This window comes from Manis javanica, chromosome 4, assembly GCF_040802235.1.
Source record: "Manis javanica isolate MJ-LG chromosome 4, MJ_LKY, whole genome shotgun sequence".
Classification (NCBI taxonomy): Eukaryota; Metazoa; Chordata; class Mammalia; order Pholidota; family Manidae; genus Manis; species Manis javanica.
Genome location: NC_133159.1, coordinates 115,025,704 through 115,040,007, shown reverse-complemented (window position 1 = coordinate 115,040,007; position 14,304 = coordinate 115,025,704). Strand labels below are relative to the sequence as shown.

General features: G+C 41.3%; 1 protein-coding gene and 1 non-coding gene across 7 annotated transcripts in view; one reads left to right on the top strand and one right to left on the bottom strand.

Annotated features, from left to right (window-relative positions):
• PRPSAP2 (phosphoribosyl pyrophosphate synthetase associated protein 2) overlaps window positions 1-14,304 on the bottom strand; it is a 107,638-nt gene that overhangs the window by 66,788 nt on the left and 26,546 nt on the right. For all 6 annotated transcript variants that reach the window (XR_012130425.1, XR_012130424.1, XR_012130426.1 and 3 more), the window contains 3 exons: window positions 11,761-11,933; window positions 9,550-9,665; window positions 2,793-2,848 (listed from right to left, as the gene is read on the bottom strand). Coding sequence is in view for 2 of the 6 variants with exons in the window: in XM_073234723.1 (XP_073090824.1) it covers window positions 2,793-2,848; window positions 9,550-9,665; window positions 11,761-11,933 (345 nt within the window). In the remaining 4 variants the exon portion in view is untranslated. The remainder of the gene's footprint in view (window positions 1-2,792; window positions 2,849-9,549; window positions 9,666-11,760; window positions 11,934-14,304) is intronic.
• Window positions 505-611, top strand: LOC140849333 (U6 spliceosomal RNA). Its single transcript, XR_012131073.1, has one exon. It is a non-coding gene; the product is annotated as a U6 spliceosomal RNA (small nuclear RNA).

Here is a 14,304-nt window from a genome sequence, read left to right as displayed (position 1 = left end):
CCATAAGAAGAAAATAAATCCTACCATTTGCAACAACATGGATGGAGCTAGAGGGTATCATGCTCAGTGAAATAAGCCAGACGGAGAAAGACAAGTACCAAATGACTTCACTCATATGTGGAATATAAGAACAAAGAAAAACTGAAGGAATAAAACAGCAGCAGACTCACCCAACCCAAGAATGGACTAACAGTTACCAAAGGGAAAGGGACTGGGGAGGATGGGTGGGAAGGGAGGGATAAGGGCGGGGAAAAAGAAAGGGAGTATTACGATTAGCATGTATAGTGTTGTGGGGGGCACGGGGAGGGCTGCGCAACACTGAGAAGACAGGTGGTGATTACACAGCATCTTGCTACGCTGATGGACAGTGACTATAGTGGGGTGGGGGGGGGACTTGGTGAGGGGGGAGCCTGGTAAACATAGTGTTCTTCATGTAATTGTAGATTAATGATAGCAAAAACAAAAAACAAAAAACAAAAAAACAGCAGCAGAATCACAGAACCCATGCTCGCTTCGGCAGCACATATACTAAAATTGGAACAATACAGAGAAGATTAGCATGGCCCCTGCACAAGGATGACATGCAAATTTGTGAAGCATTCCATATTTTAAAAAAAAAGAATCACAGAACCCACAAATGAACTAACAGTTACCAAAGGGAAAGGGACTAGGGAGAATGGGTGGGAAGGGAGGGATAAGGGTGGGGAAAAAGGTGGCATTACAATTAGCATGTATAATGTGGGGTGGGGGGTACAGGGTGGGCTCTACAACACAGAGAAGACAAGTAGTGATTTTACAGCATCTTACTTCGCTGATGGACAGTGACTGTGAAGGGGTATGTGGGGGGGACTTGGTGAAGGGGGGAGCCTAGTAAACATAATGTTCTTCATGTAACTGTAGATTAATGATACCAAAAAAAAAAAAAGGAATGTATTGCTGATACATACTACAGTGTAGATGAACCTTTAAAATATTTTGCTAAGTGAAAGAAACTAGACACAAAAGGCCACACAGTGTATGATTCCATTAATATGAAATATCTCCAATAGGCAAATCCATAGAGACAGAAAGCAGATGAGTGGTTGCCCGGGGCAGTGGGGAGAAGGGAATGGAGACTAATTACTTGATGAAGATGGGGGATTCTGGGATGCTACAAAAGTTTTGAAACTAGAGAGAGGTGGTCATTGCACAACACTGTAAATGAACTACATGCTAGTGATCTGTATACTCTTAGTGGCTAATTCTATGTTTTGTGATTTTTACCTTAATTTTTAAAAATTTATCCAATCTTTGCACAAATGTTTGGAGAAGTTGTTTGAAATGTTTATGATCCAAAACAAGTCACTCTTTACTATAACTTAATCAAGTTGACAATGAGACTCCGATAAAGCTTCTGGAAGGAAGTGTGTATGGGCATAGCCCTCGCTATTCTAGGATGATGGTTCTGAGAACATGATGAGTTCATGGTTTTATCACAAATGCCAACCTTATTTAATATACTAAATGTTACTCGTAATTTATACTGGAAAACTACTTACCTATAATATCTTTTAAAGGATGGTTTACCATGTGCAAGCTCTCCTTTGTCTTTACACAGACTCACCAGAGACACCTATGCTTTCTTTCATTCCACAGGACCCAACAATGATGCCAGAAGCAAAGGCATTCAGTTGTGGGAAAAAGGTACACCTCTTTTTATTGAGTTTCACTTTACGGGGCTTCTCAAGGAGTCCATTTTTTAAAGTTTGTGGCAACCCTGGGTCAAGCAAGTCTACTGGCAACATTTTTCCAAAGCATTTACTCACTTTGTGTCTGTATCACGTTTTGGTAATTTTCACCATATTTCACACTTTTCCATTATTATTATATTTGTTATGGTGATCTCAGATAGGTGATTACAACTGACTGAAAGCTCAGATGATGGTTAGCATTTTTTGGCAATAGAATATTTTTTAATTAAGGTATGTACATTTTTTTTAGACATCATTCTATTACACACTTAACAGACTACAGTGTAAATATAACTCTTAAATGCACTTGGAAACCAAAAATTTACCTGACTTGGCTTATTGCAATACTTGTTTTACTGTGGTGGTCTGGAACTGAACTCACAATATTATCTCTGAGGTATGCCTATCATTCTAAGCAAGGTTTTTTAGGAAAAAGCCTCTCCCTACATTTGGCTTTCCCTCTCCAATGAAGTGGCTTCATTGGAAAACATTGGTATATGAAATCCTCTCAATCCACACACAAGTTTAAGCCTTATTATAACTGACTCATCAGCTGCTCCAGGTTGCATGTAACTCTCAACAGTGCCCCATTTTGTAAGCCTCAGGGCGGTTTGATTTTATAAAGTGTCACCTTTCAACACAAACCAATCAGTAGCCTCATGTCTGGATACAATTCTGTTAATAAATTACCAAGTTCTTGGAATAAGAGGCAATCAAGAACTACAAAAAATATTTGCTGCTCTTTTAAATGGCAGATCGGATGATCGACAAGTAGCCGCAAATCTGGGACCAAGGAAGCACTAGGTCACGATGCCTCAGACCCAGATGGCCTTCGTCAAGAAATGTGACAGGCGGTCACAGATGGGGATTGGGAAAAGAAGAGGAAAATGAATCATCACTTAACAAATGCAGTTGGCAGACCATCTTTTAAACCATCCATCCACAGAATAAAATGTGGGCCCCCAATGGGAACAACTGAGGTAGAATCCAGAGCACCTGAGATCCGATCAGGATGTGATCCCCGGATGTGGATCCAAGGAGCAGTCCTGAGTTCCCACCTACCTCTTGGCTGAGGCTGGAGACTTGGCCACAATCACCGCATTCCTGTAATCCGGGATCTGTGACAGACGAGAGGTCAAGGGTTACTGCCAGGCCTCTACAGGTTCTTCACACCAACCCCAACAATCAGTAAGAAGGGACATTCCCACAGACTCAAAAAGACCACCCGATGCCTTGAAAGTTTCCCAAAAAGAGAGAAAGTTCAAAGTGAATGTCTCCTTTGGAAAATGAATAATCGCCTACCCAGGAAAAAAATGTCAAGGTGGGAGCCTCACAAACTTCTTTTAAGAAAAGGTAGGGCTAATGGATGAATAGTTCCTATCTATGTATCAGCAAATACTGACATGTGGTATACAGATGTTTTTGTAAGATCAACAGGAAATCCTTTTATGAATCCCAGTTACATGTAATTTCCTTGTGCAAAAAATGATATCAGTCTAACCTGAATCCAAGGTAACTGTCAAATTCCAAATTAGTGTGGTCCAAACAAATGGCTCTCTAATGTTATCTCCATCAAGGCATATAGAAACACCTATTTGTTAAAGGACAATCAGACCAGTGCTGTTTCATAAAGATATTAAAAGCCCTTATGTAAATATGAAAATATCAGTCTGTCTTGAAGTCTTTCACTGTTGAACATTTGAAGTGGTCTGTGCTAGTGATGATTATAACTGAAGAAATACCTGTTACCACTTTCTGAGAGGTTAGCAGACAGAACTATCTTTAAGTCAAACTGTGGTTTATTGTTTCTAACTTCATCTTGGCACTATTTTCAAACTATATTTTTGAAATTTAATCACTTCATTAAGTCATATTCTTCTATTCAAACATGTCCTCACTTTTTTCCCTCACAATTATGCTAGATCAATGAATTTCAATATAAGCACTTAATAACATCTAGCCCTTTGTACAATGCCTAGCACAAGGGACACACTAAATAATACTTAGTTAACAAACAAAAAACTGATTTAATTTAAAGAAGGCTTTATTATATCCAGCATAACCATATGGATCAGAAGTCTCCACAGAAAAACCTAACTGACCCCACAGAATCAAGGAGCAGGTGGCAAAGATGGTTTTCATTTAGGCATTTTCCTCATTTCTGCTGGAAGTCTTTCTAAACTGTTTTACATAATTCCCTGCTTTATCAAACATCATCAGACAGCACTCAACCCAGGCAAGAGAAGAAATAACAACCGAGGAAACAGTTAATAGAGCAAATAAGAAAGGAGGTTGTAGAAGAAAAGGACTGTTTAATAAAAAAAGTTTTATTTTCTCCCCAGGAGTTAAAACAGGAAACCAAACGCATCAAGAAAGAACGAGTTGTTATGAAAAGGAACCAGAAGGAAACCTAGGAGGTGGAAGTTATTATGGTCCAAATAAGAAACTTGGTAGCTAGCAGGCTGAATGGACACAGACCAAGAGCAAACGTGAGAAATCAAGCCAAGGAATTTTCCCACAAAGTGGTAAATGAGAATGCAAAACTTCAAAAAAAAGAAAAGTTAAATAATACAGAGACTACATTCAACATTTTCAACATCTAACAGTTACCAAAGGTGAGAATGAAAAAAATACAAGGGATGAAATACTCAAATTATAGGGGGAAAAAAACTTCCAGAGAATAAAAGGGACCCACTGTGTATCTAGTGGGATGAATGGAAAAGAGATCCACCTCAGACACATCATGCCGCAATTTCAAAACCAGAGCAAAAAGATAAAACACTATTTTAGATGGGGGAAATTCTGTCCCCCCACAAAAAACAAAATGACAAGATGTTCAATCATGCCAGAAATCAGTAAAGTAAAAAATTCAAATAATATAGTACTGTTTTTCCCATTAAATTGGCAAAATTAAGGGCACAGAGAAATATATGTATTGCTCACATAAATTAATACAGCCCCCTCAGATAACTGAGATTTTTATTATATTAAAATATTAAATTTTCAGAAAACTGCAATTTTTGCAACATTTATTAAAATATTAAAAATGTACGTGTCAACCAACCAATTCTACTTCTGAATATATCTCAGAAAAATTTATACAAGTACCCAGAAAGATAAGTACAAGAATTTTCAATGCAACACTACTTACACATTTTTTGAAAATAAAATATTTCCCTTAAAAGAGTAAAAAATTAAACTGATACCCAATCAAGGGAGAAATAGTTAAAAAAAAACTGTGGCTTATTTAAACTTGTGCTTTAAACATCTAAACATGTAGCTCTTTAAACTTAAACTAAATGAAAGATTCCATTCTTCAGTCACACTAGACAAAATTCAAGGATTCAATGGCCACTTGTGGCTACCATACTGGGCGGCAAGCAACATTTTCACTATCACAGTAAGTTCTGTTAGACTTTGCTGATCTAAACTAAGGAGTACTATGCAGCAATTATAAAGAAAGAAAACTATGTTAGCATGAAAAGACCTCAGATACCAGGCAAAGGAAAGAAAAAGTTGCAGAACAAGGCAAACAAATATGTCAATGCTTCTTTTTAAAGGCACCCACCACCCACGAATCAGTATCTATAATATGTATACATGGACAAGGAATACATACAAAGAGAAAGGTCTGAGAGTTACAGGACACTAGGCAAGCTGAAAACAGGGTTACCCCTGCCGAGAACCAGTCTGGGGAAGCTGTTTTATCCGTACTACACATAGAATTATGATATACAAATATGCATTTCTCTACACTGCCATTATAAACCTAAGTTTTCATTTGTCATTTTATAGGAAGATTACTCTTACCAAGTGGAGGGGAAAAACATACTACATGTCATGCAAGTCTGACTTCCAAAATCTATAGTTTTCCTCTGAACCATTAAGCAAAAATATCAGAGCCACGTGGGGCACCACAAAAAATGTATTTCCCTACACCCTAAACCCCTTTGCTATACCTCTTCCTTGTCCCCAGTTTTCCATTTCCTACCATACCTCATTTCTGTGATAATGAGAGTGCCTTAATATAAAGACACTTAGAAGAACACAGGAGGGAAAAAAAAGGAGCTCAAGAATCAGAAACAGGATAACTCTAAAAGTTCTTTTACCATATTTAATCAATGCCCAAAACACTTTTTGTCCTATTTTACTATCTGTAGATCTAGATGTCTTACTTGGTAGTACCTTAACAGCCACTGCTGCCCCAAAAGAAGCTGCGATGTGCTTTTCATCCCTTTGCATGCCTGAAGGCCACAGAGGTCTGTGGAACTCATCTCATGTGAGCTACAGGCACTGTTGGCTCTACACAGGCTGTTTAATTGACATCCAAAATGTCTTCAGGAAGAGTTCACTGTGATTCCACATTAAAATGGAAGTCTACCACGCATGCAGAAAGACACAGGAAGAGAGCAGCGGGGTGTAAATCTCAGTCATCAATCAAATGGTCATCAGTGGAGCAATGACCACAGTTTCTTATTTTCTTGCAAGGCAATAACCAAATGCCTCATGGGAAATAAGAAAGGAGGACTCCGCACTAACAGATGAAGCTGTGAAAGGATGGAATCTGAAAAGAATGCCCTACATGTGCACAGCAGTGCAACTGAAGGCAGGAGAAAGTGACAAACGCTCAGAACAGATGAGGAGAGTGCCGAAGTACTGAGTATCCAATTACCTGAACCTTCTTTCCAGCCCTGGTGTCGTGTATGGGAAAACACCTTCCCACATATACACACACACTGGAATCCGCCCAGGAACCTGAAAGGAGTCGTACTATTGCTGCGTAAAAAAACACACTTCTTTTCAACAATGAACCCTTAAGTGAGATTTTTCAAGTCCTGAGGCAGAAGCTTATGTGAAAGAGCAACGACTGGGCCACTGGAGGGGCTTGCAGCCTGACCTCTGGAGCAGGGTGAGGTGCTGCAGCCTCTGTCCTCAGGCCTGCAGGTGCCTCTCAAGAGCACTGTTGCCATCTGTGCCTCGAGATGCCAGCACACAACATGCCAGGCATCTTCAGTGGGAACATCCTGAAGAACCACTAGATTCACTTATTAGCCTGTAGAAGCCCACACTAACTGCACTATTTGCTACAGCAGCGCAGTTCCTGCCCCTGGATGGTGCCCAGTCCCCGGCCTCCCGCTCCCCGGCTGTCTGCTGGAACCCTGCCTCCCTCCTTACCATACCAGCAGTGCTCTCCACCCTCCTGTTCTCTCCACTGGGAACCACGTGCAAGCAGTTCTACATTGTTTTCTCAGCTTATTAGAGTTTGTATGTTTCTTGTATATAACTTTAAAGAAAATAAGCAGACTATTTTATATTTTTCTGTTTTAAAAATATTTAAATTCATTTAAATATGAGGACCTATCTAAATTGCAGGAGGATACAGAAGGCCTGTACTCTGACAGAAAGAAGTTGCTTAGAAATCTATAAACTGCCATCTTTTAAATATAATATTGTAAAAGGAAGTCTCTGGAAAAGCTATTAAAGAGAGAAATAATTCATGTGAGGAAAATAGTTCTTAAAATGCAAAGTGGATGTGGGGTAAACTGCAGAATTTCTGTCTCCTGCCGGGTCTTAGTCAGTTTACACATCAGCATGCGGTCAGCGCGGCTGCTTCCCGCGGCCTCTGGCGCAAGGGGCAAAGATAACAGCCGTTCACTCCTCCCTCGCTCCTGGAACGTAATTGGCCCGGCATCTGCCAGTCACCAAGGACCCGCCAATGCATTCCTCCTGGAAGGGTGGGCAGGAAGTAGAGCGCACAGTGCTGCAGAGAGAGAACAGCCGAGGAGGTGCCCAAACCTGGCCTTGCCCAGCTGGAGGATTCGAGCTAGCTGTGAGCACTAAAAAAAACAGCTTCCCCCAACCTATCCTTTCCCTTGACTTATTCACATGTCACCAATTGAACAGGGGGTTCGCCCCAGGCCAGGGACAACTTTCCCCCATGGAACTACAGTGGATTATAAGCTAATATTTTAAAAGGCCTCTTATTGTCACAAAAGTGCTAATTACTGTATCAAAGAATAACAAATGTAACTATATTAAAATTACATGTCTAATTTGTCCCAGGAATGCAAGAATGGTTCAAAATGAGAAAATGCAATCATTGTAATATACCACATTAACAGGAAGAAGGAAGAAAACCCACCTGATCATCTTGATTGATAGAAAAAAAGCCTTTGACAAATCCAACACCCTTTCGTGATGGAAACACTCAAAATACTAGGAATTGAAGGAAACTTCTCAACATAATTGCCCTCAAAGGGCAATTATGAAAAACCCACAGCCATCATCAGACTTCACAGTGAAAGACGGAAAACTCTGCCCCAGGATCAGGAACAAAACATGAACTCCTACTTTCACTGCAACTTTCAATGTCTTACTGCAAGTCCTAACTAGAGCTATTAGATCAGTAAATGAAATAAAGGACCCAAAGTGGAAAGGAAGAGGTCAACCTGTCTCTACTCACAAATGATACAATCTTATATGTAGAAACCTATATATAAAACCCTAAAGAACCCACATACCACAACAAAAAACTATTAGACCTAATAAATCAATTCAGCAAAGTTGCAGCATACAAGATCAACACACAAAAATCAGTTTTGTCTCTAGTCACCAACAATAACAATCCAAAAGGAAATTAAGAAAACAATTCCATTTACAAGAGCATTCAAAGACTAAAATATCTGTAAATAAATTTAATCATGGAAGTGAAAGACTTGTACACTGAAAACTACAAAACATGGCCAAAAGAAATTAAAGAAAACATAAATGAATTGATACACAAATAGGGGTGGGTCCATACAGTAGAATATTATTTGGCCACCAAAAGGAATGAAGTCCTGCTACATGCTACAGCACTGAGGAACCTCAAAAGCATTAAGCTAAGCAAAAAGTCTGAATTCTGGTGATATAAGTACTGAAGCAAAGATAGATCCACTGGATATGCAATTCATTGATGAAAGAATGTAATTTGGCATAACTGCTTTAGAAAACTAAATGTACATGTACCATACCACCAGATATTCTACCCTAGGTATATAACCAGGACACATTTTTGCTTATGTATCATAGGAGACAAATACAAGAATGTTCACAGGAGGACTATCACAATAGCAAAACCTTTATGAATAAACTGTGAAGACAGCTGCACGCCGAATATTTCTCAGTAGCCAAAATGAACTGTGACACACAACAGGGATAAATCTTCCTATAATGTAACATTAAGCAAAAAATTCCCAAAAGATTACACAATTTGTTTCTTTTATAAAGGTAAAAAATATGCACATATTTTTGGTGTCCTTTTATCTTTCAATTTTATATATAATATGACATAAAGCTATACAAAAAAGAAATTGAGAGAAAAATGAAACAAAATCCAGGATCCTGGTCCTCTCATGTGAAAAGAGGCAGGGGAACGGGACCAAGAAGGACCACATGAGTATATGGAAGTTACTATGATGATTCTAGTTTTCCTGTTGAGTGGTAGGATCACAGATGCTGACTACTACAGATAGATGGACAGAGAGATGAGGTGGTAGGTGGATGGATGCATAAAAGAGGGCCAGCACAATCACTCAGTCAATTCTAGATACATGAGGCCCAGAGAAAAAAAGCAATTTTAAGAGCTTAGCAAAAGAAATAAATCACAGATTAAGAATTTTTAAATACACTGAATTACATTTATCAAGTTTACAAGCAGTTTAAACAATGTATCAAGTCTTGGCCCCTTATGGACAGCCCAGCCCAAGGAAATGGAAGTTTATTTTTTAACCTTTAACAGAATGTTAACACAATGCTAAAAAAGCTTGAGCTAGCTCACCTCTTCTTGAATATACTGTAATAAGAAGGGAGATGCTCTTAAATTATCAACAGGAATATTGAAGAAGCCCTGTATTTCCTTCTGGTGTAAATCCATAGTAATAAGATGAGTTAGACCTTTGAAAGTAAAGGAGACAAACACATATAGTTTATAACCAGTTGTGCTGAATGAAACAAGTACTACGTAAAATACTATATATAACTTAACAAATTACTATTTAAAAAATACTCTTATTAAAAAAAACTCAGCATCTTTATTTCTCAAATTTTTTAGTACAATGTTGTGAGAAAATAGAAAACACACACATTGGTCTCTGCCCTGGCTTCTGACACAGAGCTCCTCAAAGGCCTTGTAATTTCCTAAGTGACAAGAGCACTAGGGGCATCTTTTGAGCCAAAGAGGTGACTCTGGGTGGCTCCTGGGTGGGGGCTGGCCACCAGAAAGACCAAGCCATCATTAGAAGCTTACAATTTTCAGCCCACCTCTCATTCTCCAGACAGGGGGGAACAGCTGAAAATGGAGTTAATAATTGACCATGCTTACGTGAGGAAGCCTCCATAAAATTCCAATAGCACGGGTTTCAGGGAGCTTCCAGATTACTGAACACTCGGTCGTGCGGGGCAAGTGGCACACCTTGAGACCATGGAAACTCCACACCCCTTCCCACACACCTCACCCGGCACATCTCTTCCATCTGGATGTTCATCTGTGTCCTTTATCATATGCTCTTATAATAAACTGGTAAAAAGTAAGGAAATATTTTCCCCTGTGAGCTGCTTTAGCAAATTAATCCAACCCAAGGAGGGAGTCATGGAAACTCAGATTTATAGCTGAATGGTCAGAAGCACAGGTGCCAACCTGGACTTGTAAATGGCATCTCAAAGGGGAAGGCAGTGTTGTGGGACTCAGCCCTTACTCTGTGGGATCTGATGGTATCTCAGGCAGACAGTGTCAAAACTGAGTTAAATTATACAACAACCAGCTGGTGGTGTGAAGAACTGCTAGGTGTGGCAAAAAACCCTGTATATTTTGTGATCAGCAGTGTCAGAAGTGAAGTGCTGTGTGAGTAGCAGAGACATACAGGAGTCAGAGAACCAAGTTTCCTACTCAGAAGAGAAAGACTGGGTGGTTTTTCTTACACAAAGATACACGATTTTCACATCAATTTGAAGTCTTAAAGTAGCAAAGATAACAGCAATGAAGAAATGTCTCTGAAATTTCTATCAGAATTACACCTCCTTGAAGTTTTCTTATAGGTAAGGCAAATCATAGTGAGACAAATGTCTTAAGATAGTATGACAACTGCACAGGCCTGCAACTAGAGAAAATGAAGAATAGTCACCCCCACAGCTCTTTAAAAGATATTTCAAGTGATCGGCAGAAAAATATAAGGAAAATTCAACCGGAAGATTCTAAAAAGCAAAGCTTGCCCAAAGTGGAGAAAAGTGAGCCTGGTGGCCAGCCCAGGAGCAGGGCTAGAAAGGCTGAGCCTTTCTGAAGGCTCAGGGAGCCAGCCTGCTCCTTTCAGCCAGCTACCAGTTAGTTCCCAACCTTTCAATGCCATTGAGGTTGCTGGGGGTCAAGTTTATCAAATTATGTTTCTGCCTTCCTTGGAATGCCACATAAAAAACTTATTCTATAGTAAGTGTCTGTTAAAGTGTAGGGACAGGGGACCTATTATTCTTTTACCTCTGTGCAAGTACTCTGTGATAGGTGTCTTCTACAAGCAGACACACTCTTGCACACGAACTGCATTATCATTCTGAAGGTATTTTAGAAACAAGGGAGAGACACTTAGGACGTACAATACAAAGTAATATATATGGTTTACAAAATACGTAATCTGTCCTGGGAAAGGGAAGAGGCTAAAATAAAAAGAGTTCCTGTGTTAGAGTAGTTGGTTTTGAATGCCTTTTTCTCCTCTAAAAACAACTTAAAAATGATTATAACCTGTCATTTCAATATAACTTTTTAAACAAAGAATTTAGGAAAAATAAGTTATTCTCATCACCTCTGTGTTTTAGGGAGTTGGGAACAGGAGAGAATTCTCTGCGCTGTTTTCTCATTATAAACTAGTTGCCTCTAAAAGCTATGTGACTATTTTTACTCTGTCCAGCATTCTAATTTAGTTAAGACCATGCTTTACAATTTCTAAGGTAAAAACAGAATTCCCAGGCCCCCAGTAAATCATGAAATATCTGTCATTCTTACCCGCTTTGCACATCATCGAAGCCAGCAACTTAGAAACAATAGAGCCTCTTTTTCTCATCTTGCACTGTTTGCTGTATGGAAAGTAGGGAATTACGCCTATGATGCTTTTGGCACAAGAGGTCTTACATGCATACACCATAATCAGGAGCTCCATGATGGTGGTGTTCACATCCCTGCGACCCAAAAGACAAAAATTCCAACAGGGAACGTAAGACACTTGATAATATCTCCCCATTCCAAGAGTGTGAGCAAAGTGTTACTCATGCCTCTATCTAGACTTAAGGCTCCAGACACAAAAAAGAAAGCAGGGGGGCGGAGCCAGGATGGCGGCATGAGTAGAGCAGTGGAAATCTCCTCCCAAAAACACATAGAGCTATGAAAATATAACAAAGAAAAATCTTCCTAAAATAGAGACCACAGGACACAGGACAACATCCAGACCACATCCACACCTGCAAGAACCCAGCGCCTTGCAAAGGGGGTAAGATATAAGCCCCGGCCCGCGGGACCCGAGCGCCCCTCCCCCCAGCTTCCGGCGGGTGGAAAGAAACCAGAGCGGTTTTCTTTTTGACCAGTGCTTTTTGGAAGCCTTAAAGGGACAGGGCCCCCGTTGCTAGGGAGGCAGGGTGGCGGGACCGGTGAGCGGGTGCCTGGGACCGGCGCCTGAGGACAAAGAATATCCCGCATTTTTCCTTGCAGGACCGGTGGGCGGGTGCCTGAGACCGGCGCCTGAGGACAGAGGAAATTGCGCGTTTTTCCCCTTTTTTTTTTCTCTTTTTGGCGAGCGCTTTTTGGAAGCCTTAAAGGGACAGGGACCCCGGTGCTAGGGAGGCAGGGCGACGGGACTGGTGAGCGGGTGCCTGGGACCGGCGCCTGAGGACAAAGAATATCCCGCGTTTTTCCCTGTGGGACCGGTGGGCGGGTGCCTAAGACGGGCACCTGAGGATGGAGGAAATCGCGCAATTTCCCCCCTTTTTTTTTTTTTTTTCTCTTTTTGGCGAGTGCTTTTTGGAAGCCTTAAAGGGACAGGGACCCTGGTGCTAAGGAGGCAGAGCAGCAGGACCAGTGAGCAGGTGCCTGGGACCGGCGCCTGAGGACAAAGAATATCGCACGTTTTTCCCTATGGGACCGGTGGGCGGGTGCCTGAGACCGGCACCTGAGGACGGAGGAAATCGCTCGTTTTTGCCCCTTTTTTTTTCTCTTTTTGGTGAGTGCTTTTTGGAAGCCTTAAAGGGACAGGGACCCCGGTGCTAGGGAGGCAGGGCGGCGGGACTGGTGAGCGGGTGCCTGGGACCAGCACCTGAGGACAAAGAATATTGCGCATTTTTCCCTGCGGGACCGGTGGGCGGGTGCTTTTTGGAAGCCTTGAAGGGACAGGGACCCTGGTGCTAGGGAGACAGGGCAGCAGGACCAGTGAGCGGGTGCCGGGGACCGGCGCCTGAGGACAAAAAAAAATCGCGTGTTTTTTCCTTTTTTTTTTTTTTTTTTCTGTTCCCTCTCTCATTGTTGCTGTTGTTGTTTTGGTTTGGAGAGTGCTTTTTGGAAGTCTTAAAGGGGCAGGACAGGTCACTTAGACCAGAGGCAGGGAATCTGGGGATCTCTGGGCACTCTAATCCCCTGGGCAGCAGGGAGCATAGAGGCCCCTTATGGAGATAAATAGCCTCCCGGCTGCTCCCCCTCCAACGGGGCTCCACCATTTTGGAGGAGCAGCCCCAGCCAGGCCACGCCCACAGCAACAGCGGAGATAAACCCCATAGCAATCAGGCAGGAAGCAGAAGCCCTGTCTGGACACAGCTGCCCAGAACAAGCCACTAGAGGTCGCTATTCTCCCAGGAGAGGAAGGCCACAAACCAACAAGAAGGAAAGCTCTCCCAGCTGTCACTCGTACCACCTCTGCAAACTATCTTTATCACCATGAAAAGGCAAAACTACAGGCAGACAAAGATCACAGAGACAACACCTGAGAAGGAGACAGACCTAACCAGTCCTCCTGAAAAAGAATTCAAAATAAAAATCATGAACATGCTGACAGAGATGCAGAGAAAAATGCAAGAGCAATGGGATGAGATGCAGAGAAAAATGCAAGAGCAGTGGGATGAAGTCCGGAAGGAGATCACAGATGTCAGGAAGGAGATCACAGAAGTGAAACAATCCCTGGAAGGATTTCTAAGCAGAATGGATAAGATGCAAGAGGCCATTGAAGGAATACAAGCAAGAGAACAGGAATGTATAGAAGCTGACATAGAGAGAGATAAAAGGATCTCCAGGAATGAAACAACACTAAGAGAACTATGTGAACAAGCCAAAAGGAATAATATTCGTATTATAGGGATACCAGAAGAAGAAGAAAGAGGAAAAGGGATAGAAAGTCTCTTTAAAGAAATAATTGCTGAAAACTTCCCCAAACTGGGGGAGGAAATAATCGAACAGACCATGGAATTACACAGAACCCCCAACAGAAAGGATCCAAGGAGGACAACACCAAGACACATACTAATTAAAATGGCAAGGATCAAGGACAAGGAAAGAGTTTTAAAGGCAGCT